The sequence below is a fragment of the Gymnoscopelus braueri genome (genome assembly GCF_963280865.1).
Source record: "Gymnoscopelus braueri genome assembly, chromosome: 5".
In the NCBI taxonomy this organism is placed as follows: domain Eukaryota; kingdom Metazoa; phylum Chordata; class Actinopteri; order Myctophiformes; family Myctophidae; genus Gymnoscopelus; species Gymnoscopelus braueri.
In genome coordinates this window covers 36,236,427-36,254,839 of record NC_137606.1, presented here as the reverse complement: position 1 = coordinate 36,254,839, position 18,413 = coordinate 36,236,427, and the positions used below count along the sequence as shown (strand labels likewise).

At 41.2% G+C, this 18,413-nt stretch overlaps 1 protein-coding gene across 1 annotated transcript; it reads left to right on the top strand.

Moving 5' to 3' along the window:
* The first annotated feature begins 3,974 nt into the window (after positions 1 to 3,974).
* zbtb44 (zinc finger and BTB domain containing 44) lies at positions 3,975 to 18,040 on the top strand. Its single transcript, XM_080428921.1, has 6 exons — positions 3,975 to 4,075; positions 6,952 to 8,062; positions 8,261 to 8,345; positions 10,693 to 10,844; positions 11,655 to 11,955; positions 13,834 to 18,040. Exons 2-6 carry the CDS (start codon positions 7,003 to 7,005, stop codon positions 14,252 to 14,254), a joined length of 2,019 nt encoding a protein of 672 aa, XP_080285047.1. The 5' UTR covers positions 3,975 to 4,075; positions 6,952 to 7,002; the 3' UTR covers positions 14,255 to 18,040.
* The last annotated feature ends 373 nt before the right edge of the window (positions 18,041 to 18,413 follow it).

Below are 18,413 nucleotides of genomic sequence, written 5' to 3'. Positions count from 1 at the left end.
ATCTTCAATTGCTTAAATGTGATTTGTGTTGAAAGATTGTAAAGTTTATGCTCTTTCCCTAGAATATTGAGTTTCTTAACTATGTTAAGCATATGTGTCATGAATCTGAGAATATGTCTGGATATGAGGATATGCGTCTCCTGTACTTTACATCTGAAAGGCGATGATCACTGTTGATCAGAGTGTCTTTTAAAGGAACTGATTCTTTTTGAGATTTACACATGGTGTAAAAAATAGTTTAGGATAGAAAATGATTGGTCAGAATCTGAACCAAGACAAACCAGTGAGACAGAACTTTGCTTTGCTCTGTACAGTAGGTTTAGCTTAGCTTCGTGACAGGTGTGTTGCAATGCAACTGACAGTAACAGTCGTACAGACATGTAGCAATACAACCAGTGTTCCCTTGGAGGTGTTAATATTAAGTTAAGCAATAAGAATAATATCTATCCGTGTGTATGGAACGTAATTAATTTTATTCATTTTAAGGTAATTTTGTGTTAATGTGTTATTATGCAAATGATCCCTATGGTTTTCTGATACTTGTATATGTATATTTGAATTTTCATTCCAGTTGTTATGTTAAAAGACAAAAGAGACAAAGCATTAGTCCTATATCCCTTCAGTGAAGGACCATACTATTTTATTATTACAGCTTCCTTTTTATGCTATTTATTTTTGTAAAGTTTTTACCTTGGACATGTAATTAACATGTCAGATGCTGCTGTCTTTGAGATTTTTATGTCTGTAATAAAATGATCAAATAAACTTTAAAGTCAACGAGCGCATGTATTTTAATCTTGTCTGTGCAGTCGATTTACATTTGCAGTTAATGTTAAAGGGATAGCTCACCCCCAAAATGACTTTTTTCCTATCGATTAGTCGCATTCCTAAGCCAATAATTTGATGACCAGTCCCGGTAGGAGACACAAAGAGTCTCCTTTGTGTCTCCTACCGGAACCACTGCCTACCGGTCCGCTGGTCATCAAATGATTGGCTTAGGAATGTGACAAAAATGAAAAATATTCAAGTCTCCATGGTGTGACTAATCGATAGGAAAAAAAAGCCTTTTTTTTGGGTGAACTAACCCTTTAAAGCAATGTTGCCCCTTCAGGTTTTTAATACTTTACTTTACAGCTTTTCTGCTGCAAACAAAAAGTCTTATTAGATGACCATCCTCATTTACAGAAAAGATGTGCTGCTTGCAGCTCATAATCAGATGTACGTAAATATGAATCTCCCATCTCCATCAAAACGAGGTCTGCCACTAGGATTCCTGATTAAATACATCAGGATTTTAGGCTGCTGACCAGTGAAAGCAAGCAGTCTAGCACCATTTAGATGTGAGGCTTTGGGAGCGTAATACTGGGGGCTAGCTGTTTAAAATCATAAAGGGGCCACAATTTAAATTATGTGTAATATTAGTTTGACACTACATATTTGAATAGCTGGCATGTATGAAGGGGGGGGGGGGGGGCAAGAGCACTAACCCTAACCCCAAGAGCACTAACCCTAACCATGATACTGACTGACCATGTTACTAACATGATACTGACCATGATACTGATCATGTAATGATCATGATACTGACATCACGCTAACCATGATACTGACCATGATCCTGGCATGACACTGACCCTGACTAACCATGATATTGACATGATACTGACCATGACACTGACATGATACTAACCATGATACTGGCATGATACTGACCATGATTCTGAAGTGATAGTGACCATGACACTGACCCTGAATAACCACGATATTGACATGATACTGACCATGACACTGACATGATACTAACCATGATACTGACATGATACTGACCATGATACTGAAGTGATAGTGATACTGACCATGATACTGACCAAATACTGACATGACAATAACCATGATACTGACAGGATACTGACATGATACTGACCCTGACTAACCATGATATTGACATGATACTGACCATGACACTGACATACTGACATGATACTGACATGATACTGACCATGATACTGACATGATAGTGATGATGACAGTATCATGGTCAGTATCACGTTACAGGACATCCCTGTGACAGGGCAACAGTCACATGGATGCCAGGCCCTGTCACATCAGGCACCTCTCACAGCACTGTGTGACAGGGCCTGACATCCCTCTGACAGGGCTGGTAACATCTTACCATGTGGTGTCATGGTAACATGACAGGGCCTGTGAAAGGGCCATGGCAGCCCTGCCATTCAGGGCCTGACATCTATATACAGGGGCGCCGATATTTATAAGCTCTAATGGGTGTGCAACCTGGCACACATGCACGCGCGCCATGTGTGCCCCGTTCGAGCACGCGCTTCGCGCAAAAAAAATACGGGTTTTGGCCGGATAATTTACTTTTTTGGGGGGATTTTGTAACTTTATTTCGGTTAATTCGGTTTATTCAGTGGCGATCTGAACCAGGCGATCTGATTTTGAAAATAAATAAATAATAATAATATATTTTCTTTTTTTTGACCAGCGCCCAGTGGGTGCTCCTCATTTCACCTGGGTGCTTTAGCCCCGAGGCACCCACAGTATCGGCGCCCTTGTCTATATACAATTCTATTTAGAATCGTAACAGGCTATTTTCCCTCTCCTTAAGTTAATAATTACATGATAATCACATACAGTCAAATCTGATATTTGTAAATCAATGAGATGTTTTCTGAATTATATAATCAACACAATATGACATAAAAATAAAGCTTTATTTTTTACATTAAAATACATTTTAACTGGGTGTCAGGGGCGGTAAGGGACATGGATATTGGATAGGGGTCACTGGCCTAAAAAAGTTGAGAAGGCTCTATCCCACAAACAAGGTAAAAAATGTTTTTAGGAATATCTGTGCAAAACTGTTTTGGTTTGTATTGATTGAAATGTGTGGTGCTAAAATGTGTCTAGAGAAAAAACTAAATGCAACCTATCTTTTATTTTATAAAAAAATATTGATGCTGGAAAAACTTGTTGACTGCTTGTTTTTATTAATTTATTTACCGGTATTTATTGATTCGTTTTATGCTAAAATCCACAAATGTAAAAGGCAAATTTGGATATAAAACATGGTTTTGGACTGAAACCCCACAAATCCATTAAGATGCTGAAAAACATAGCCTGCATAACACCTTGAATTATTTTATTGTATTGGCTACTTTTTATTTGATTTGAGCAGAACAGGATTTTTGTACAGGATGCAGGAGCACTCATCCAATGTCACTTCGACTCTGCATGCACCTCATGGTACCATAGCACCACAAAGGCCTTCTCCAGACATCCCAAAACAAACTGGTCAGGCTACTGCTTGGCCTTATATCTACAACTCATCTAACCCCTGCTCACTTTGCTAGGGTGGGATGGCTCAGGGTAGAGGACAGAGTACAGCAACTTGCAATGGGCCTGGTCTACAAGATACACTGACTACCCAACAAAGACACCCATGTAGCCTACCTGTCAAACTGCTTCAAAAACGTCAATGACGTCCACAATCACAACACCAGAGGGAGCTCCACAAATCACGTTCAACCCAGATTTTGCCAGATTTTTTTCCTTCACATTTCTACCCGTTTATATGACGTTTACGGTACATGGTTTTATTTGCGATTTCTACCCGTTTAGTTTATATGATGTTTTTGCATAGTAGTGTATATTTGTCTGTCATTAAATGTTTCGATAAATTGAGTACAAAGGACCCCAATGGAAACAAGCCATATTACTTTCTTGGGTTTAAAATCTTCTTAACAGACCTTGTATTGAACTGTACTTCCCTGTGCTTGTCTTTGCAAACTGTTAATAAATTATTCAATCAATCCATCAAAACAAGTCTGCTTCATTATTATATATTTTTCTTTATCCTTTGTTGTTGTTATTGTTGTTGTTGTTGTTATATGGTTGCAATAGCAATCGCGCGATACTTGGAGTAATCTCGTGTAACTACCAATGGCATCGCGAGATTACTACAAGTACCGTTGGCTCTCCCCAGCCAGCTAAGGGCTTTGCATTTTTTAACCGATTTTGGACTCCACCTCAGCTATCAAAGGCCTGGATACAGAAGGTAAACACATTTCACCTGTAGATAACATCAGTAACAATATCGTTGTGTACACAGAGGCTACGTGGCTGTCTGCAGGGCAGGAAAAGGACGCATTCGTGCCCCTCTGTTGAATGTGGAAGAGGGGCATTTCTGTCCCCTTCCCTCTTATTTCAGGGGCATCTCTGAGACTCCAGGTGCCGTTTTTGGACATGTCTGGGACATGTCTGGACTATCTACATTAGCTTGTTGTCTTTGTTGTCGGTTGTGTCCTGTCAGCCTCGCGACCTACGTAGTAACGTAGCTATTAACGCCAACTTCGCTAACGTTAGCACAGCTAGCGGCACAGCTAATGCTAACGCTGACTCGCTAACGACTTTTTTTGTGTGTGTTATTGTTGTTGCGCAGACATTTCTTTTGTTCGACATTTTGGGAGAAGAAGCCGCTTTGTTCGTCTAAAAAAAACGTAACCGCGAGCTTCGTGTGGGAGCAAATTGACTGGCGGCGCGACATTGTGTTCCAGTCCTGCTGTCTGTGTGTTTACGCCAGTGACTTTAGGACGTGTTGTCACTTGCTGCTGATGCGTGGATGTAAACACAGAGCCACGCCCCCTCGGCTCCATCCAAACAAACATCACGAATGGAGCTTTGGTGCTGCTGGGACAATTTACAATATTAGGCATTTAGCAGACGCTGACTTAATCCACAGCGATTTACAGTAAACAAGGACAACACGAGGTAGTACATCACATGCATAGAACTAGTAATCTAGGATCATAGGTAAACCAAAATATCCAAAAAAGTTTAAAACTATACACACTATAGGATGCCAGGTCAACAATGACCTGGAATCTGTCTACATAACATGCTATCTGCTGTTGTAATTACATGCATTAACATCTATAAGTAAGCAGGAACTATTCTTCTTTCTGTTGTTGTAAGTAAACATAAGCAGTAACTATTCTTCCTTCTGTTGTTGTAATTACATACATTAACATATATACATAAGCAGTAACTATTCTTCCTTCTGTTGTCGTAATTACATGCATTAACATCTATACATAAGCAACTATTCTTCTTTCTGTTGTAATTACATGCATTAACATCTACGTAAGCAGTAACTATTCTTTCCTCCCCGCTGTGACTCATCATGGTTCATAGTATACTGACATTAAAAGTGTACAGATCATTTGTATACACTTTTGATTTGAAAGTTTGATACATATACACATATCAAACATTTAGCATTATTATGCATTAGTTTGGTTTGGCTATGGAAGGCTCGCAGTTTTTAGTTTTTTTTATTATTAGTATTACTATTATTATTATTTATTCATTTTGGGGGTCTATTTTGTGCGTGAAGGTAGTTAGTTATGCTTTGTTATCATCTGTCCGTGAAAGTGCAGAACTCACACCGGTAGGTCTACTTATATAAACGTGGCAAATCCAGCAAGGCATTAAGGTAAAACAAACCTCTGGTGAATAATGTGAGCCCTGTTTGTGCATGGCAGGTTAGAAACCCCTCCGCCTAGGCCTGTAATTTACATTGGCTGTACTGGGCCAACATGGGCCCCAGAGTATTTTCCCTTGGTCTCTGTATGTGTGCAGGGTAGCAGCAAGCTCTCCCTGCGAGAGCCCCTCGACTTGAGCGTTTGTTTGATGGAAAATCTCATGCCTCAGAGAACCCACATGTCTCACAGACAGCTGTGCAGCATCCTGTAGTGCGCTGGCCTCCACATTGGGTCTGGCCTGCGCTGCTGCGCATCTGCTTTGATTGTTGTTACGTAACTTGGCATTTCATCCCCAACGCTGTCTACCCTGCTCTCACCCCTCTCACCACCACTTCCCCAATGAAAGCTCCCCGCCGCGCCTCTCACTTTGTCCCTAACCCACTTTTTTCTTCTGTGTCATCATCCAAACATTTAACCACTTTCAACCTGGCCCTCGCTATGTTGGGCATGTCATAATAGGCAAAACATAAAAAATGTGTTCAAAAATAGTGAAAATAGCAGATCTACAAGCTCACCACATGTTGATCATGCAACGTGTGGTTAAATAGCTTGGGGTGGGTGGCATTTATATGAAATGTAATTATCCTGTGACAGCAACTTTTGTTTTGTCAATATTTTTTAAATGAAAGCCCCAATAATTTCTATATGTCTTTTTTTTTAAATTATATACTGTAATGCCCAGTAGATAAAACGTTACTTTAATTGCAAAGTATGCTTGTCTTCCAACCTCTGCTTGACAACGTACTTCTTTTGTGGAACCTAGGTTATTGTGCAGAAGTTGCCTCAAAGAAAAGCTTCTGTTGTGCATTGTGCTGTACTTTGTGTTTTTATATTGACTTCATGTAGTTAGATTATTTCATTGTGTTGTTTGAGGAAGTGTTAATAATGAGACCAAGTAAGCAGACACACAAGGAGTATATTGCTAATGCTGCAACATGAGCACTGCATTTGGTTGAGATTGGTTAAAAACTATTTTGATGATTAAGCAGCAGTAAGATTGTTGTATGAAAGTTGCACTTTTAGGGATTTCAGGGAAAGAAACCTTGGCATTGTTTAGGAATTGAGTTTATTTGTCAGTGTGTGAGAAAGTTAATTCGTTTTTTGCATGGTAAAAATTATTTCCTAAGTAGTATAATGAAGTAATATCCTTGTTAAGTTACACTGTAGCAGAACTGACTGAATATCTGCCCTCATACTTTCCATACCAGCGTCTTTCACTGCCACTTTAACCTTTAAAAAACAAAAGTGGATTTGTCCTGGTGGCTCAGCCTTCCTGTAGTCATTGTCAATAAAATAAAATAAAAGGTAAAAAAAGAAATGGGCGTACCTAAAAGAAAGTAGTAAATAAAGCACAGAAAATAAAGTGTCTTCATTGTCCCTGTCCCCACAGGAGGACATCAGTCACGACTCTCGACTGTCTGGAGGGATAGCTGACTCCAACATGGGGGTCAAAACGTTCACCCACAACTCAGCGTCTCACAGCCAGGAGATGCTAGAGAAGCTCAACGCACTGCGTAACGAGGGCCACCTGTGTGACATCACTATCCGGGTACAGGACAAGCTCTTCTTGGCCCACAAGGTGGTGCTGGCTTGCTGCAGCGACTTCTTCCGCTCTAAGCTGGTTGGTCGGCCCGAAGAAGAGGACAAGTTTGTCTTGGACCTGCACCATGTGACGGTAAGCGGTTTCACCCCTCTCCTGGAGTACGCCTACACCTCGACCCTCTCCATCAGCACAGAGAACATTATTGACGTCCTGGCCGCGGCCAGTTACATGCAGATGTTTGCTGTGGCGAGTACGTGTTCAGAATTTATGAAGTCCAGCATCCTGTGGAGTCCAAGTAACAACGGCATGGCTGCAGACAAACCGCACGACTCTGTGCCTGAAGGTGCTTCATCGAACTGTACTCTGACTCCCCTCGATGGCAGCTTGTCGCCTGTGTCGTCCGACTGCAGCGTGATGGAGAGGAACATCCCGGTGAGCCGCGAGTCACGGCGGAAACGCAAGACCTTCGTCAGCATGGCGTCGCCTGAGAGCCCGCTCAAATGCCCTACACAGATGGTGACCACCTCCCCTCAGATAGCGAACCCCTCACCTTCTTTCTCTGATGGTGCAACCCAGCCCATGGACTCATCCCTGGCCTTTCCGTGGACTTTCCCCTTCGGCATCGACCGGAGGTTCCACTCTGAGAAACCAAAACTCCCAGAGAGCCCCCGCTGCCTGGAGCAGGCCGCAGCGGGGACGTCGGAGGTGGTAGTAGGCCTAGGCCGGCGGCTCAGTGACTTCCTGACATGTGAAAGCTCGAAGGCTGTTTCGTCACCCATGCCGACAGAGGATGAGGACGTGAGGGTGAAGGTGGAGCGACTCAGCGATGAGGAGGTGCAGGAGAACTCCTCCCAGCCAGTCAGCGCCTCCCAGAGCTCTCTGAGCGACCAGCAGACGGTACCAGGGAGCGAACAGGTGCAGGAAGAGCTGCTCATCAGCCCGCAGTCCTCTTCCATAGGTGAGCTTTCTAAATGACGCTATATACAGTACTTACCAGGAGTGAATTACTCATCACAGAATAGGTTAGATTTTTCATCACAACGTATCATTCTACAGGACGTCATATTACTTAGGTCTGCTCTTTGCTGTACCATTATCCAAGTAAACAGACAGAGAAACAGCTGTTAACAAGTGTCTCCGTCTGTTCTCTTAACAGGGTCGATGGATGAGGGAGTATCTGAGGGATTGCCATCCATGCAAAGCACGTCTAATGCCGGAGGACATGCAGAAGACGATGAAAGGTAACATGATTTGTTGAAACTTGCAGTTGAACAATAGGAAATGTACAGCTCATCATTTTCTTCACCAGGCAGTACGCGTCTGTACCACACCTGCTTAGGTCATCATGAAATGTTATGTCCCAATAGCAAAAGTATGACAAACGATGGTACGTTGCCGGGAAACAACACAGATGCCTCAGGTCATGAGATGAATACACGATGAACCTGATATGAACGCTAAACATCCACTGAACTGGAAGTGAATGCGTCAGTAGACTATTAAAGAATCTAACATCTAGCCAGGCCTTTCTCCTAATTACATCATATTTAAAGTGATACTATACACGTTTTCAAGTTTGGCACAATAGCGGCCCTTGTTGGCGGCAAGCAGCACTTCCTCAGTGCTTTCAATTAGCTTTCAATCAATTTCCTGTTAACCTCTCTCCTCTGTGTCTTAACACAGCTCCACCGGGAGAGCACAGCAAGACTTTAAACTAAGCGTTAGTATGCTGCCATTGAACTAGCAAAAGATAAATGTTTTGCCCTGAGTCAACTCAGGCAGCACTGCTTTAAAGGATGGTGCAAATCCTGCCTCTTGTTAGGATTGGCAGCCCCATGTGTGCCCATAACCTTAATCATCTCAAATATAAACCTAAACATAACCTTGCAATTTGGTGGTGGAGGTACACAGCCTGAGAATAAGTGCTGGCTGGTAGGGTAAAATCAAGGCAAGAATGTTCCTCGCTCCAGAACACTTGCGGGTCCAGCAGTGAAAATACTTGGTGCGTTGAATTGCCAGTCGGTGCGGTCTGTTAACTTAAGAACTTATAAGAAAATATATATTAAAATATCATCTCTTAAGTCTTTCTCAAGGCATGAGTGAAAGACAATACAATCAAGATACATTTCAGGTACTGTCAGAGTAGTTTGTGCATTTTTCAGCTGTTCGATGTTTTACTGTGCCAATCTGTAGTGCACATTAATTCCAGAGGCAACAAGTACAAGGATGTTTATGTGACGCATATACATTTGACAAATACGTGCAGAGAATGTATTGAAAATCAGCCTACTCCAACTGGTTGCCATGGCAGCATGACCTACAATTTCAAACCAGTGCCGTGTGCAGTTTGGTGAGACAATTAGCGGGGCAAACGAGCAATAAAATCATCGTTAGGGGGGTTTCTGTGTTTACCTGCCTCAGGGCTCTGGAGCATGCACCCAAAAATGTAGTTTTAATTGGTTGCACTAGACTAGTGCAACCATTTAATTAATTACTGACACTGAGTGTCTGTTTCAGCTTTTTTTTCTCTTCTCCTTCCTCACCTCATTCTAAGGCCAGACCGCACCAATGCGACTAGTCGCAACTCCTTGCAACAAAACCGTTTCAAAGTTCAGTCCACACCAATGCAACTCCTTTCAACTGCCATTGGGGATGCTGGTTGCAAGTAGTTGCATGTTGCAAGGAGTTGCATTGGTGTGAACTGGTCTTTAGAAGACCTGTGCTGCAGGAGAGGGCTACGCGTGTACTGCGTAACCCTACTTCTACTCAGGGCAGAGAATGTCTTACTCTCTCTCTCGCTCACTCAGTGTTGCGTGTGTTTTCATGGTGGCTTGTCATTCCATTTGATCCAATTTATGGTGTATTAGCTCACAAGCTCATTGACGTGGACAAGTGCACAGCCTCTGCGACAGTTTTGGTTGACAAAGATAACAGCACTTAAGTGCTATTAGAAAATACTTTGCATTTGTCAAATAGTCAAATAAACAAGCAACCCTACAATGCAAGCAATGCTATGAGCATTGCTAACGAAAAATAAGGACATCTTTAAAGAATTTCGAGAGCTTGATGACAGTTAAACTCGATGGCCCAATAAACTGTAGTGGTAAAGTGTGTAATCCTGTTGTTGCCAGCCATTTGTAGCCTCTAAGTGAAGCTGATGCTAATTTCCTATTGTGCTAGTTTGCATATTCAGTCTAGAGAAGATACGGAATTGGAAGTGTGTGTGTGTGTGTGTGTATGATAATTTTCTGTTTTAAAGCGTTTTCCTGTTTAAATTAAAACTATTGCAGTGGCTTAAGGAAGGAACCAAAACTGATTATAAAATAGCCATCTAAGTGTCTTTGAAATAAGTAAAGATTTAAACTCTGCAAGTTTCCTTTATTCTATCATTGACCGTTGACTATCATTCACATCTAATAAACCAAAGGCACAAAATGTTGGGTACCTAAATGATGGGCTGGTGCACCTCAATAAAAAAAGTTAGGTGCACCAGCGCAAACCAATGTAAAAGGTTAGTCTGGAGCCCTGTGGCTGTACATGCTTCACCCTGAACCCTCCTCACATTATCATGTGTTTTCCTTATTTCAGGCTGGAAGGGATCCAGTACCCCTACCATCTGTACATCAGCCCCTCGGCCCGCCCAGGTACTAACGGCCCTGACAGGCCCTTTCAATGTCCCACCTGTGGGGTGCGATTCACACGCATTCAGAACCTGAAGCAGCACATGCTCATACACTCTGGTAAGAAAAGAAACACTTTGCATTAGGTTGCATTCAAAATTTGTTTAAATCACTGAGGCCAGTTTCTGAAAACTTGCAGCTTGTGAGGTTTTAGGACATTTCTCAACTTATGTTTAGATCAAGGAGAAAATATACAAATGGCTCTATTGTATTACGATGCAGTTGGCCTTAAACTGTATACTTGTGAAGTGTTTATTTAAAAGTGCAGAGGTTTAGTAAATGCCATTGACATTTATTATATCTGTATCAACACACTGGTGGCTTACGATAGTAGGCGTGCCTGTATCTACCTGGAGAATAGTTTACCACTGTGTGTATTTACATGAACTCTGCTCTGTTTGACGTTGTGATGAGTGGAATAGATGAGGCTTTAATATCCAGAGTCAGGGCATTCCAGAGAACACTAATTTGGAAAACACACAATGCTCTGTCTCAGGGAAAATACACACTCATCATGCCAACAGACGCACGCACATACACACTGGAGCTGAGCTGTGTGATGGTGAAGGACGGTGTTGAGCATGTTGTATTCTTCACAAAGACTGGTCTGAGTCACAAACAACGGCTGTTGCAGTAGTTTGTCTTCATTTAATGGGGGTTGTACAAGTGCTGGAAATCCTTCATTACACTTCAATTTGAGTATGTTAAATTTAAGGCTAGCAGTTTAATAAAGGGCTTGGATTTATATTATTTGTGTATGTAATTATTATAATCACTGAGACAAGTTCTCACAAAATAGGGGAGATGAAGAGCAATAGTGTACTCATACATGATAATAGAGGTGTAACTGACTCCCCTCTTTTTCCCTAGGTATTAAGCCCTTCCAGTGTGACCGCTGTGGGAAAAAGTTCACGCGGGCCTACTCACTAAAGATGCATCGACTAAAGCACGAAGGTAAACGCTGTTTCCGGTGCCAGATTTGTAGTGCCACATTCACGTCCTTCGGTGAATATAAGCACCACATGAGGGTCTCCCGACATATAATCCGCAAGCCGCGGATTTACGAGTGCAAAACGTGTGGCGCCATGTTCACCAACTCTGGCAATTTAATTGTTCATCTGAGGAGTCTGAACCATGAAGCATCCGAACTAGCAAACTACTTCCAGAGCAGGTGAGGAGTCATGCCTGGATCTGAAGATATCTCTTCAGCTTAACTTCTAAATCCCTGAGGGTGCATTTGATTGATTGTTTGTCACTGATGAATTTGTTTGTTTGTTTTGAATCACTATATCAAGTGCCCTTCATGTATTTTGGGGGTATGTGTAGAGGTGTTTCAATCCAGGTGTAACTAACTACAGGTTTAAGGTCCATCGTCAAAGGTGATGGCAAGTACTTATCCGTTTCGCCCACTGTCAAGGACTCTTAAAAGTATAATTTGTATTACATACTGTAAGTGATGTGTATCCCAAAGTAATGAAGTTACTTATCCTAAATTAGTTGATTTGAAAAGACGGCAGACATTTGTACTTTTCAGTACAATTAATATCTTCAAGTAAAGTCTTAAGGCCAGCTTTGTTATAGTGCTGCAGCACAAGCAACTGTAATCTTAATATTAACCTGTGGGTGTGTCTAGAAGTTGGTTTATCAACCATACCTGAATCAATTAACTTGCAACTTGAAACCACAAGCAACATGATTGAGTCATCCTCATATGGCTTCCGTATTGATATCGAACTAATAATGCAGTTTTATTCGCTCCTGCTCAATGGGGTTGTTTTTGTATGAACAAGCCAGTCCACAGAAGCCATAGTAAGACACAGCCCAGTCTTAAGTCTTTTATAAAGTGGCCATGTGCTTTTATATCCCAGACTTTTCCACTTCTTAATCAACTCAAGCCCTCACAGGTCGGCTTGGGCTCAAACGGGCCATCGACTCCTCAAGAGTTTTATAGTAGAATGTCTACGCCTGACATCATAACTCTGTGGAAAATTCTCTGGCAAGCCAGTTAAGACTCTTAACTCCCATCCACAAGCTTCTTGTAAAAAGATATGTTAACTGCATTGTATTTTTTAAAGTGCTTATTTCCAGACCAGCTTGTCATATTGCAGATAGATTACCATTTGCCATTAAGCTTTAGTCTTGCCACACAATAACACATACGCTTAACCTTAACATTTGTCCTGGATCTGAGGTCTCGAGCCCTTAGCATAGTCAGTCAGGGTAAAAGGATTCTAAAGCTACTGTGATGGTCCACTATAACTCTGCTAAGTGCATCTTAGCTGTAGTAATGGCATGTGGACGTACATAGTGGTTGACAGCATAATGAAGATGTGGTCTGAATTTGTTCAAATGGCTTTGTTCGTTGTTGTTTTCATTTTGGAAAAATGTCCATTTTGAAAGTTTCAGGGTGGCTCTCCATGTAATGCCTCACAACTGCTCATGGTTTTGATTGGCACTTAAGAATCACTTAAATCCTAGGCATGTTTGCAGCAGTTGACACCCTCTGGTAGGATGGCATCGTTTTGGAGTAGCGAGAACTGTGACAATCAGCATTTTAACACTTATGTCTTAAACGTTGTTGCACGCCAGTGTCGTGCACTGAAAATATGAAAATCCATCTACAAGCTCACAACTCTTAGCATCGTGATGCGTTGTGAGCTTATAGATCAGCTATTTTAATGCGTGACATGGCCCTTAACTAAATATAAATCAGGCTTTACTTTTCATATTATTTCACATACCCGAGGACCTGGCTGCAATCAGTTGAAAGATGTCACAAAGCAAAATGTTTGAGAACAAACGTTAACCACTTAAGCCCTGTATATTTTCATGCACAACAAATAGCGAAAATAGCCATTCTACAAGCTCACAATGAGTCGCATCACGACATGTGAGCTTGTAGAGCTGCTATTTCCCCCAAGAATTGCCCAAAACAGGGACACCAGGGTCAATGTGGTTAAGTAATAACCGAAGGGGCCATTGATTAATGTTTATAAAACTTCCTCTGGCTTCCCGTCTCTCTTATGTCCTCTCTCTTCCCACCCTACAGTGATTTCCTCGTGCCCGACTACCTGAGCCAGGTGCAGGAGGAAGAGGAGGCTCTGGGAGTCCAGTACGACTTGGAGGAGCCGCCCCACCATCACCCGGTCTTCCCTGGCAGCACCGCCTCCACTTCCATCACCAACACCGCCTCCTCGTCCTCTTCGGTCCAGTTGCCCGTCATTTCCCAGGTCGTCTCCTCCTCCACACAGAACTGCGAGAGCTCCCCTGGTTTCCTGTCTGCTGACCCCCTGGACCCTCTGGAGGCCCAGACCTCCCTCAAGCTGGAGGCGGAGGTCACAGCGGTGCTAAGGGAGGAGGCCAAGCTAGGCGCTAACTCCCCGGTGGACTGTGGAGAGGAGGAGGAGGAGGAGGAGGAGCAGCAGCAGCACGCCCCAACCAAGGAGCTGGCTTCCATTACCATTGAGTAATGAAAAGTCCTCTGTTTCCCTCCCCAGCCAATTACAAGTCAGTACGAGTCCCTAGACTTCCCCCTACCTTTTGGAAAGTGCCTGAGATTTTCCCCCCATTTCAACAAGTAATATGTAGACTCTACATATCCTCTACATTGTAGAGGAAGGAGTGACAAAGTGACAAATCAAGAAAAAGAAAATCAAGCCGTTAACTTTATTCCTAGCACTGATGGTAGTATGGGCAGAGACCGGGTTGCTCCGTCAGTGCCAGTGCTAACTGGCAACCATTCATGTCACTTACTATTATCTATATTTCAAAAGCCTGTACTGTACTTTGAATATTTGAATACTATGTGTGTTGGCTGTTGTGAAGTGTGACTTGTCAGGTGTGTGTATGTCTGTGTATTACTCTTTATCAGTATGAACACAATACATTTGCAAGGCAACTTTTTAAATGGTTTTTCAAAAACTTGAAATGGCTTTGACAGAGAGATGCAGTTTTTCCCTTAAGATATCAGTGCTATATCTTATTTATTTCTGTTACACTAAGATCCAAATAGTGGTTTCAGTTGGTTCAAAACCAAAAACTCCCCCCCCATTTATTTTAAATTATGTGATGGCTTTCTCGGATTCACAAAACTCACTTTAAATAACCATGTTGCCATCAGAAGAAAAATCAAGTCTACTGAAAGTTGCATTGCTTTCTACATCAAACAGCGTTATACTCTCGAATACGCATTGTAAGGCATGGAGATGTAGCATTACATGTCGCATCTAACCTCTGGTTGTCTCAGGCCAGCTTGTCCTTTAAGACAGTTTGTCAATTTGTAGTGCATCACTTTTACAACTATATGTTTTATCTTCTCTTTTTGTATCTATTTGTGAAGCTTTATTTGATGCTACAATAGGAAAGACATCAAAGGAGGTGCTGTATAAAGAGGAAATGACTTGCCAGTTCCACAGCTCATGAGCCGCATTATAACTGATGACATCGCAATTCAGTTTCTGTCTACATGTTACGTTCTGCTACCTGGTTGAACCCCCTGGACTCCACTAATATAATAATCTTTGAAAGCTTTGATTATAGTATGACTATAGCTTCCAGCATTATTTGGGCCAAAGGTCTTTGTTAGCCAGCAAAGAAAGTTGATTTTTTTCTTTCTGTAGAATGGTAAAAGGCAAAAAACCAATCCCTCTGAGTTGAATTTGCAGTCTGCTAAGAGGCAAATAGAAGCAGAGACAATACATCACTGCAGATACCTGGGAGAGCAGATATCGTCTCAAATCAAACCAGGCTAATTTGAAGTGATATGATGCTTTAAAGACAGTCAAGTGAACAACAGCACGTGTTCGCACGCGCGTGTGTGGGTGCATGTACTGTGAGTCGTATATGGACCGGTTGAGCCACAGAATAAACCATTTCTGTTTGTACGGTACCGCTTCTGTCGGTATACATTTCCTTATTGCTAGGGCTGCACAGTATTAACAAAAATAAGCTTTGTGATAAAATCAGCCACCATATTTGTTCACAAACCCCTTTACTCTCTAACTTCTTTAGCACTTGGGGGGGGGGGGGCATAGTTGATGGCCTGAATTTGGGTAAAGTTACTGTTTTGTCACTGACTATTTTGGGAACAAAATTATTTTATTGCACTTCTTTCCATTTCTATTCACCTGTCTCAGCAGCAGTCTGCTCCTTACTGCATTTCCCTCTACGGCTAATAGACGCAGGACTAAAAGGACTGTGATTGACCTCAGCAGGAATAGGCGATGTGCACTTGTTATATAACCACCCCAGGTTGTTCCAAATGAACGATAATTATGTACAATATATTGTGCAGCCCTACTCATTGCTACTTATTTTGATTTTTTTCTTCCTGCTGACTGTTGGTCAAAACCTCGGAGTTCTGTTAGCTACTGTTAGCTATAATGTGCCACCATAACATTCTGTAGATCAGCATAGTTGTGCCTGTATTATAAGAAGACAATGATACGCAATACGCATGGTAAATCCATGAGATGAATGCTACTGATATTTATTACTTGTCTTATTTAGTGAAACCTTCATTCTTAATGTAATACCGGTTGCCTCCTGAAAACGGTCTAAACAGTAAACATTGATGTTATTCACTATACAGACCACCTTAAATACATGGTAGGAGATGATTGTAAACTCGACAATGAATAAACCTAATTATGCTATGATAGGAAAAAAAACATTCCTATAGCATGCTAGTAATCAGAAATTCATTGAGAAGAGTCTTAACAGTTTCTGTCATCTCTTGCCAGCCTATGACTTCCTTTATGAAAGTTGTGCCATTTTGCCCTCTTATCTGGGTGTGAATTGAGCCCCTCCCCCCATTGGACCAAATGTTCTCTGTCTCTTTGGAGAGTTACCATGGCAATCAGTAATTGCACACAATAAGTGAAAGAGATAATCAATCTATGTGGTCCATGTTGATTTAGTAAAATGGTTGTGCTTTTTTGCCCCTTAAAACACTGTATTTGTGCATAAACAAAGGCTAGCCTTACTAAATGGACCTATTTAACTTGAGTTGCACAATTGTGAGACTTTTAAATTTTAAGAACATTTTTCTATTCTCCATTTGTACGTGGTACACTTGTCATCTGTTCCATTCAGCTGTGTGTGTCTGTATTCAAATGACTTTTTTTATAAAGAAAATGCTGCTGTTTGTCGAAACGCAAAAGTGCCCGAAATATTTTTGTGAATCATTCGTGTGCAATAAATGGACAGGTGTTTTAACGGTTCTAGCTCAACATTTTGTCTCTTGAACAATGAATAGAAAGAATGTATCATTTATGTTTTATTCAAATATGACTGAAGCTGATGAGTTGAGAAGTCCATTTGATCTGTGAAATGATGAATGGCACTTCATTATCAAAGAAGTGGTTGTTTTGAAGTGGGTTTGTTCATTTGAAAGGTTGCATGTCCATGTAGTTGTCTGTTTGGATCGGAGAGCATGTTCAGCTTCTTGTCTTCTGTTGGCTGCTTGTTCCAGTGATGCCAAGTTGAGGTGATGTGTGCTCTGTCATGGCCTTATGTGTTTTAATGCCTTTTTTATCCAATTTAATTTGTTTTTCGTTGCATGTCTTTTTTCTCCTCTGTTCTCTATGTAGTTCCTTTTTATGTGCAATGGTTTTAAAAATCAGCCAATTATATACAGTACATGCCTTTTCAGTGTACACACGATGTATACATTTTATGATTCATACAGTTTGTTTAAAAATAGGAGAAAAACTAAAAAGGTAGCTCTTCATATCTACATAAATATATATATATATATATTTTTGGTGACTTTTGTATTATGGTTGCTGTTTCATGGGTATGCCATGTTTGGATATTCTTGTTTAATGTGAATAGAGAACCTTAGTTTTCAGAGTGTGAGGGCGTCGGCAAGCCTTCACTTTGTGACCGTCTGCAACGTGTATATATACATACATAACTATATTGCATATTCTTTATACCGTAGGTTACTTGACTGCAACCTGCTTTGAAACAGTTGTATTTTGTGTCTTTGATACTGTATTTAGAAAGTAGTTTTAAGAAATATGTCCGAAAACATCCCAGACAACAACGCAACCTGCACATTGTACATGACGACCACACAATTGCTGTGTTTTGAGTGTTTTAACTGGACAATATTCCACAGCTTGGCTATTAAAACTGATTTCAGACCACTCTGTACTGTAAACGTTTATGGTTGTTCTCAATCTTGGTTAGTGTTCCGACCTTTCAGTCCTGTTGTTTTTGTAAGAGTATAACATGTAAATAAAAAAAACTAATGTTAAATCTAGGGATGTCTCTTGAGGGTTTTATTTCATCCCTGTGTTGTTAATCTCAGTAATGCTGATATTTTCTCTGTGCCTCTATTGTGATTGATTGATTTATTTGGTGATAAAAGAAGGGAGCACATCAGCACTTCCATAACCTATAACACACACATTATCGCTGAGGATAAAAAACACCTAAGCCCTAAGCTATATATACAGTATATATAAAATCTCTCTGCAATAATATATTCTTTTTGATGGTTTCTGGGACTTCAACCATAATACTGTCTGGGTTACTGTTAGATACATTATAAAAGTGCTTAGCCACAGGGTAATCCAAATGAGCTTTTCTGATAGCATACATACGCTCAGAGACTCAGAGAGT

Bases quoted from the DNA above. Each gene is read 5' to 3' on its own strand.
- zbtb44 (XM_080428921.1), top strand. From the start codon at position 7,003: ATGGGGGTCAAAACGTTCACCCACAACTCAGCGTCTCACAGCCAGGAG. The intron at 10,845-11,654 runs GTAAGAAAAGAA...CTTTTTCCCTAG, and splicing joins GCACATGCTCATACACTCTG to GTATTAAGCCCTTCCAGTGT. The intron at 11,956-13,833 runs GTGAGGAGTCAT...CCCACCCTACAG, and splicing joins GCAAACTACTTCCAGAGCAG to TGATTTCCTCGTGCCCGACT.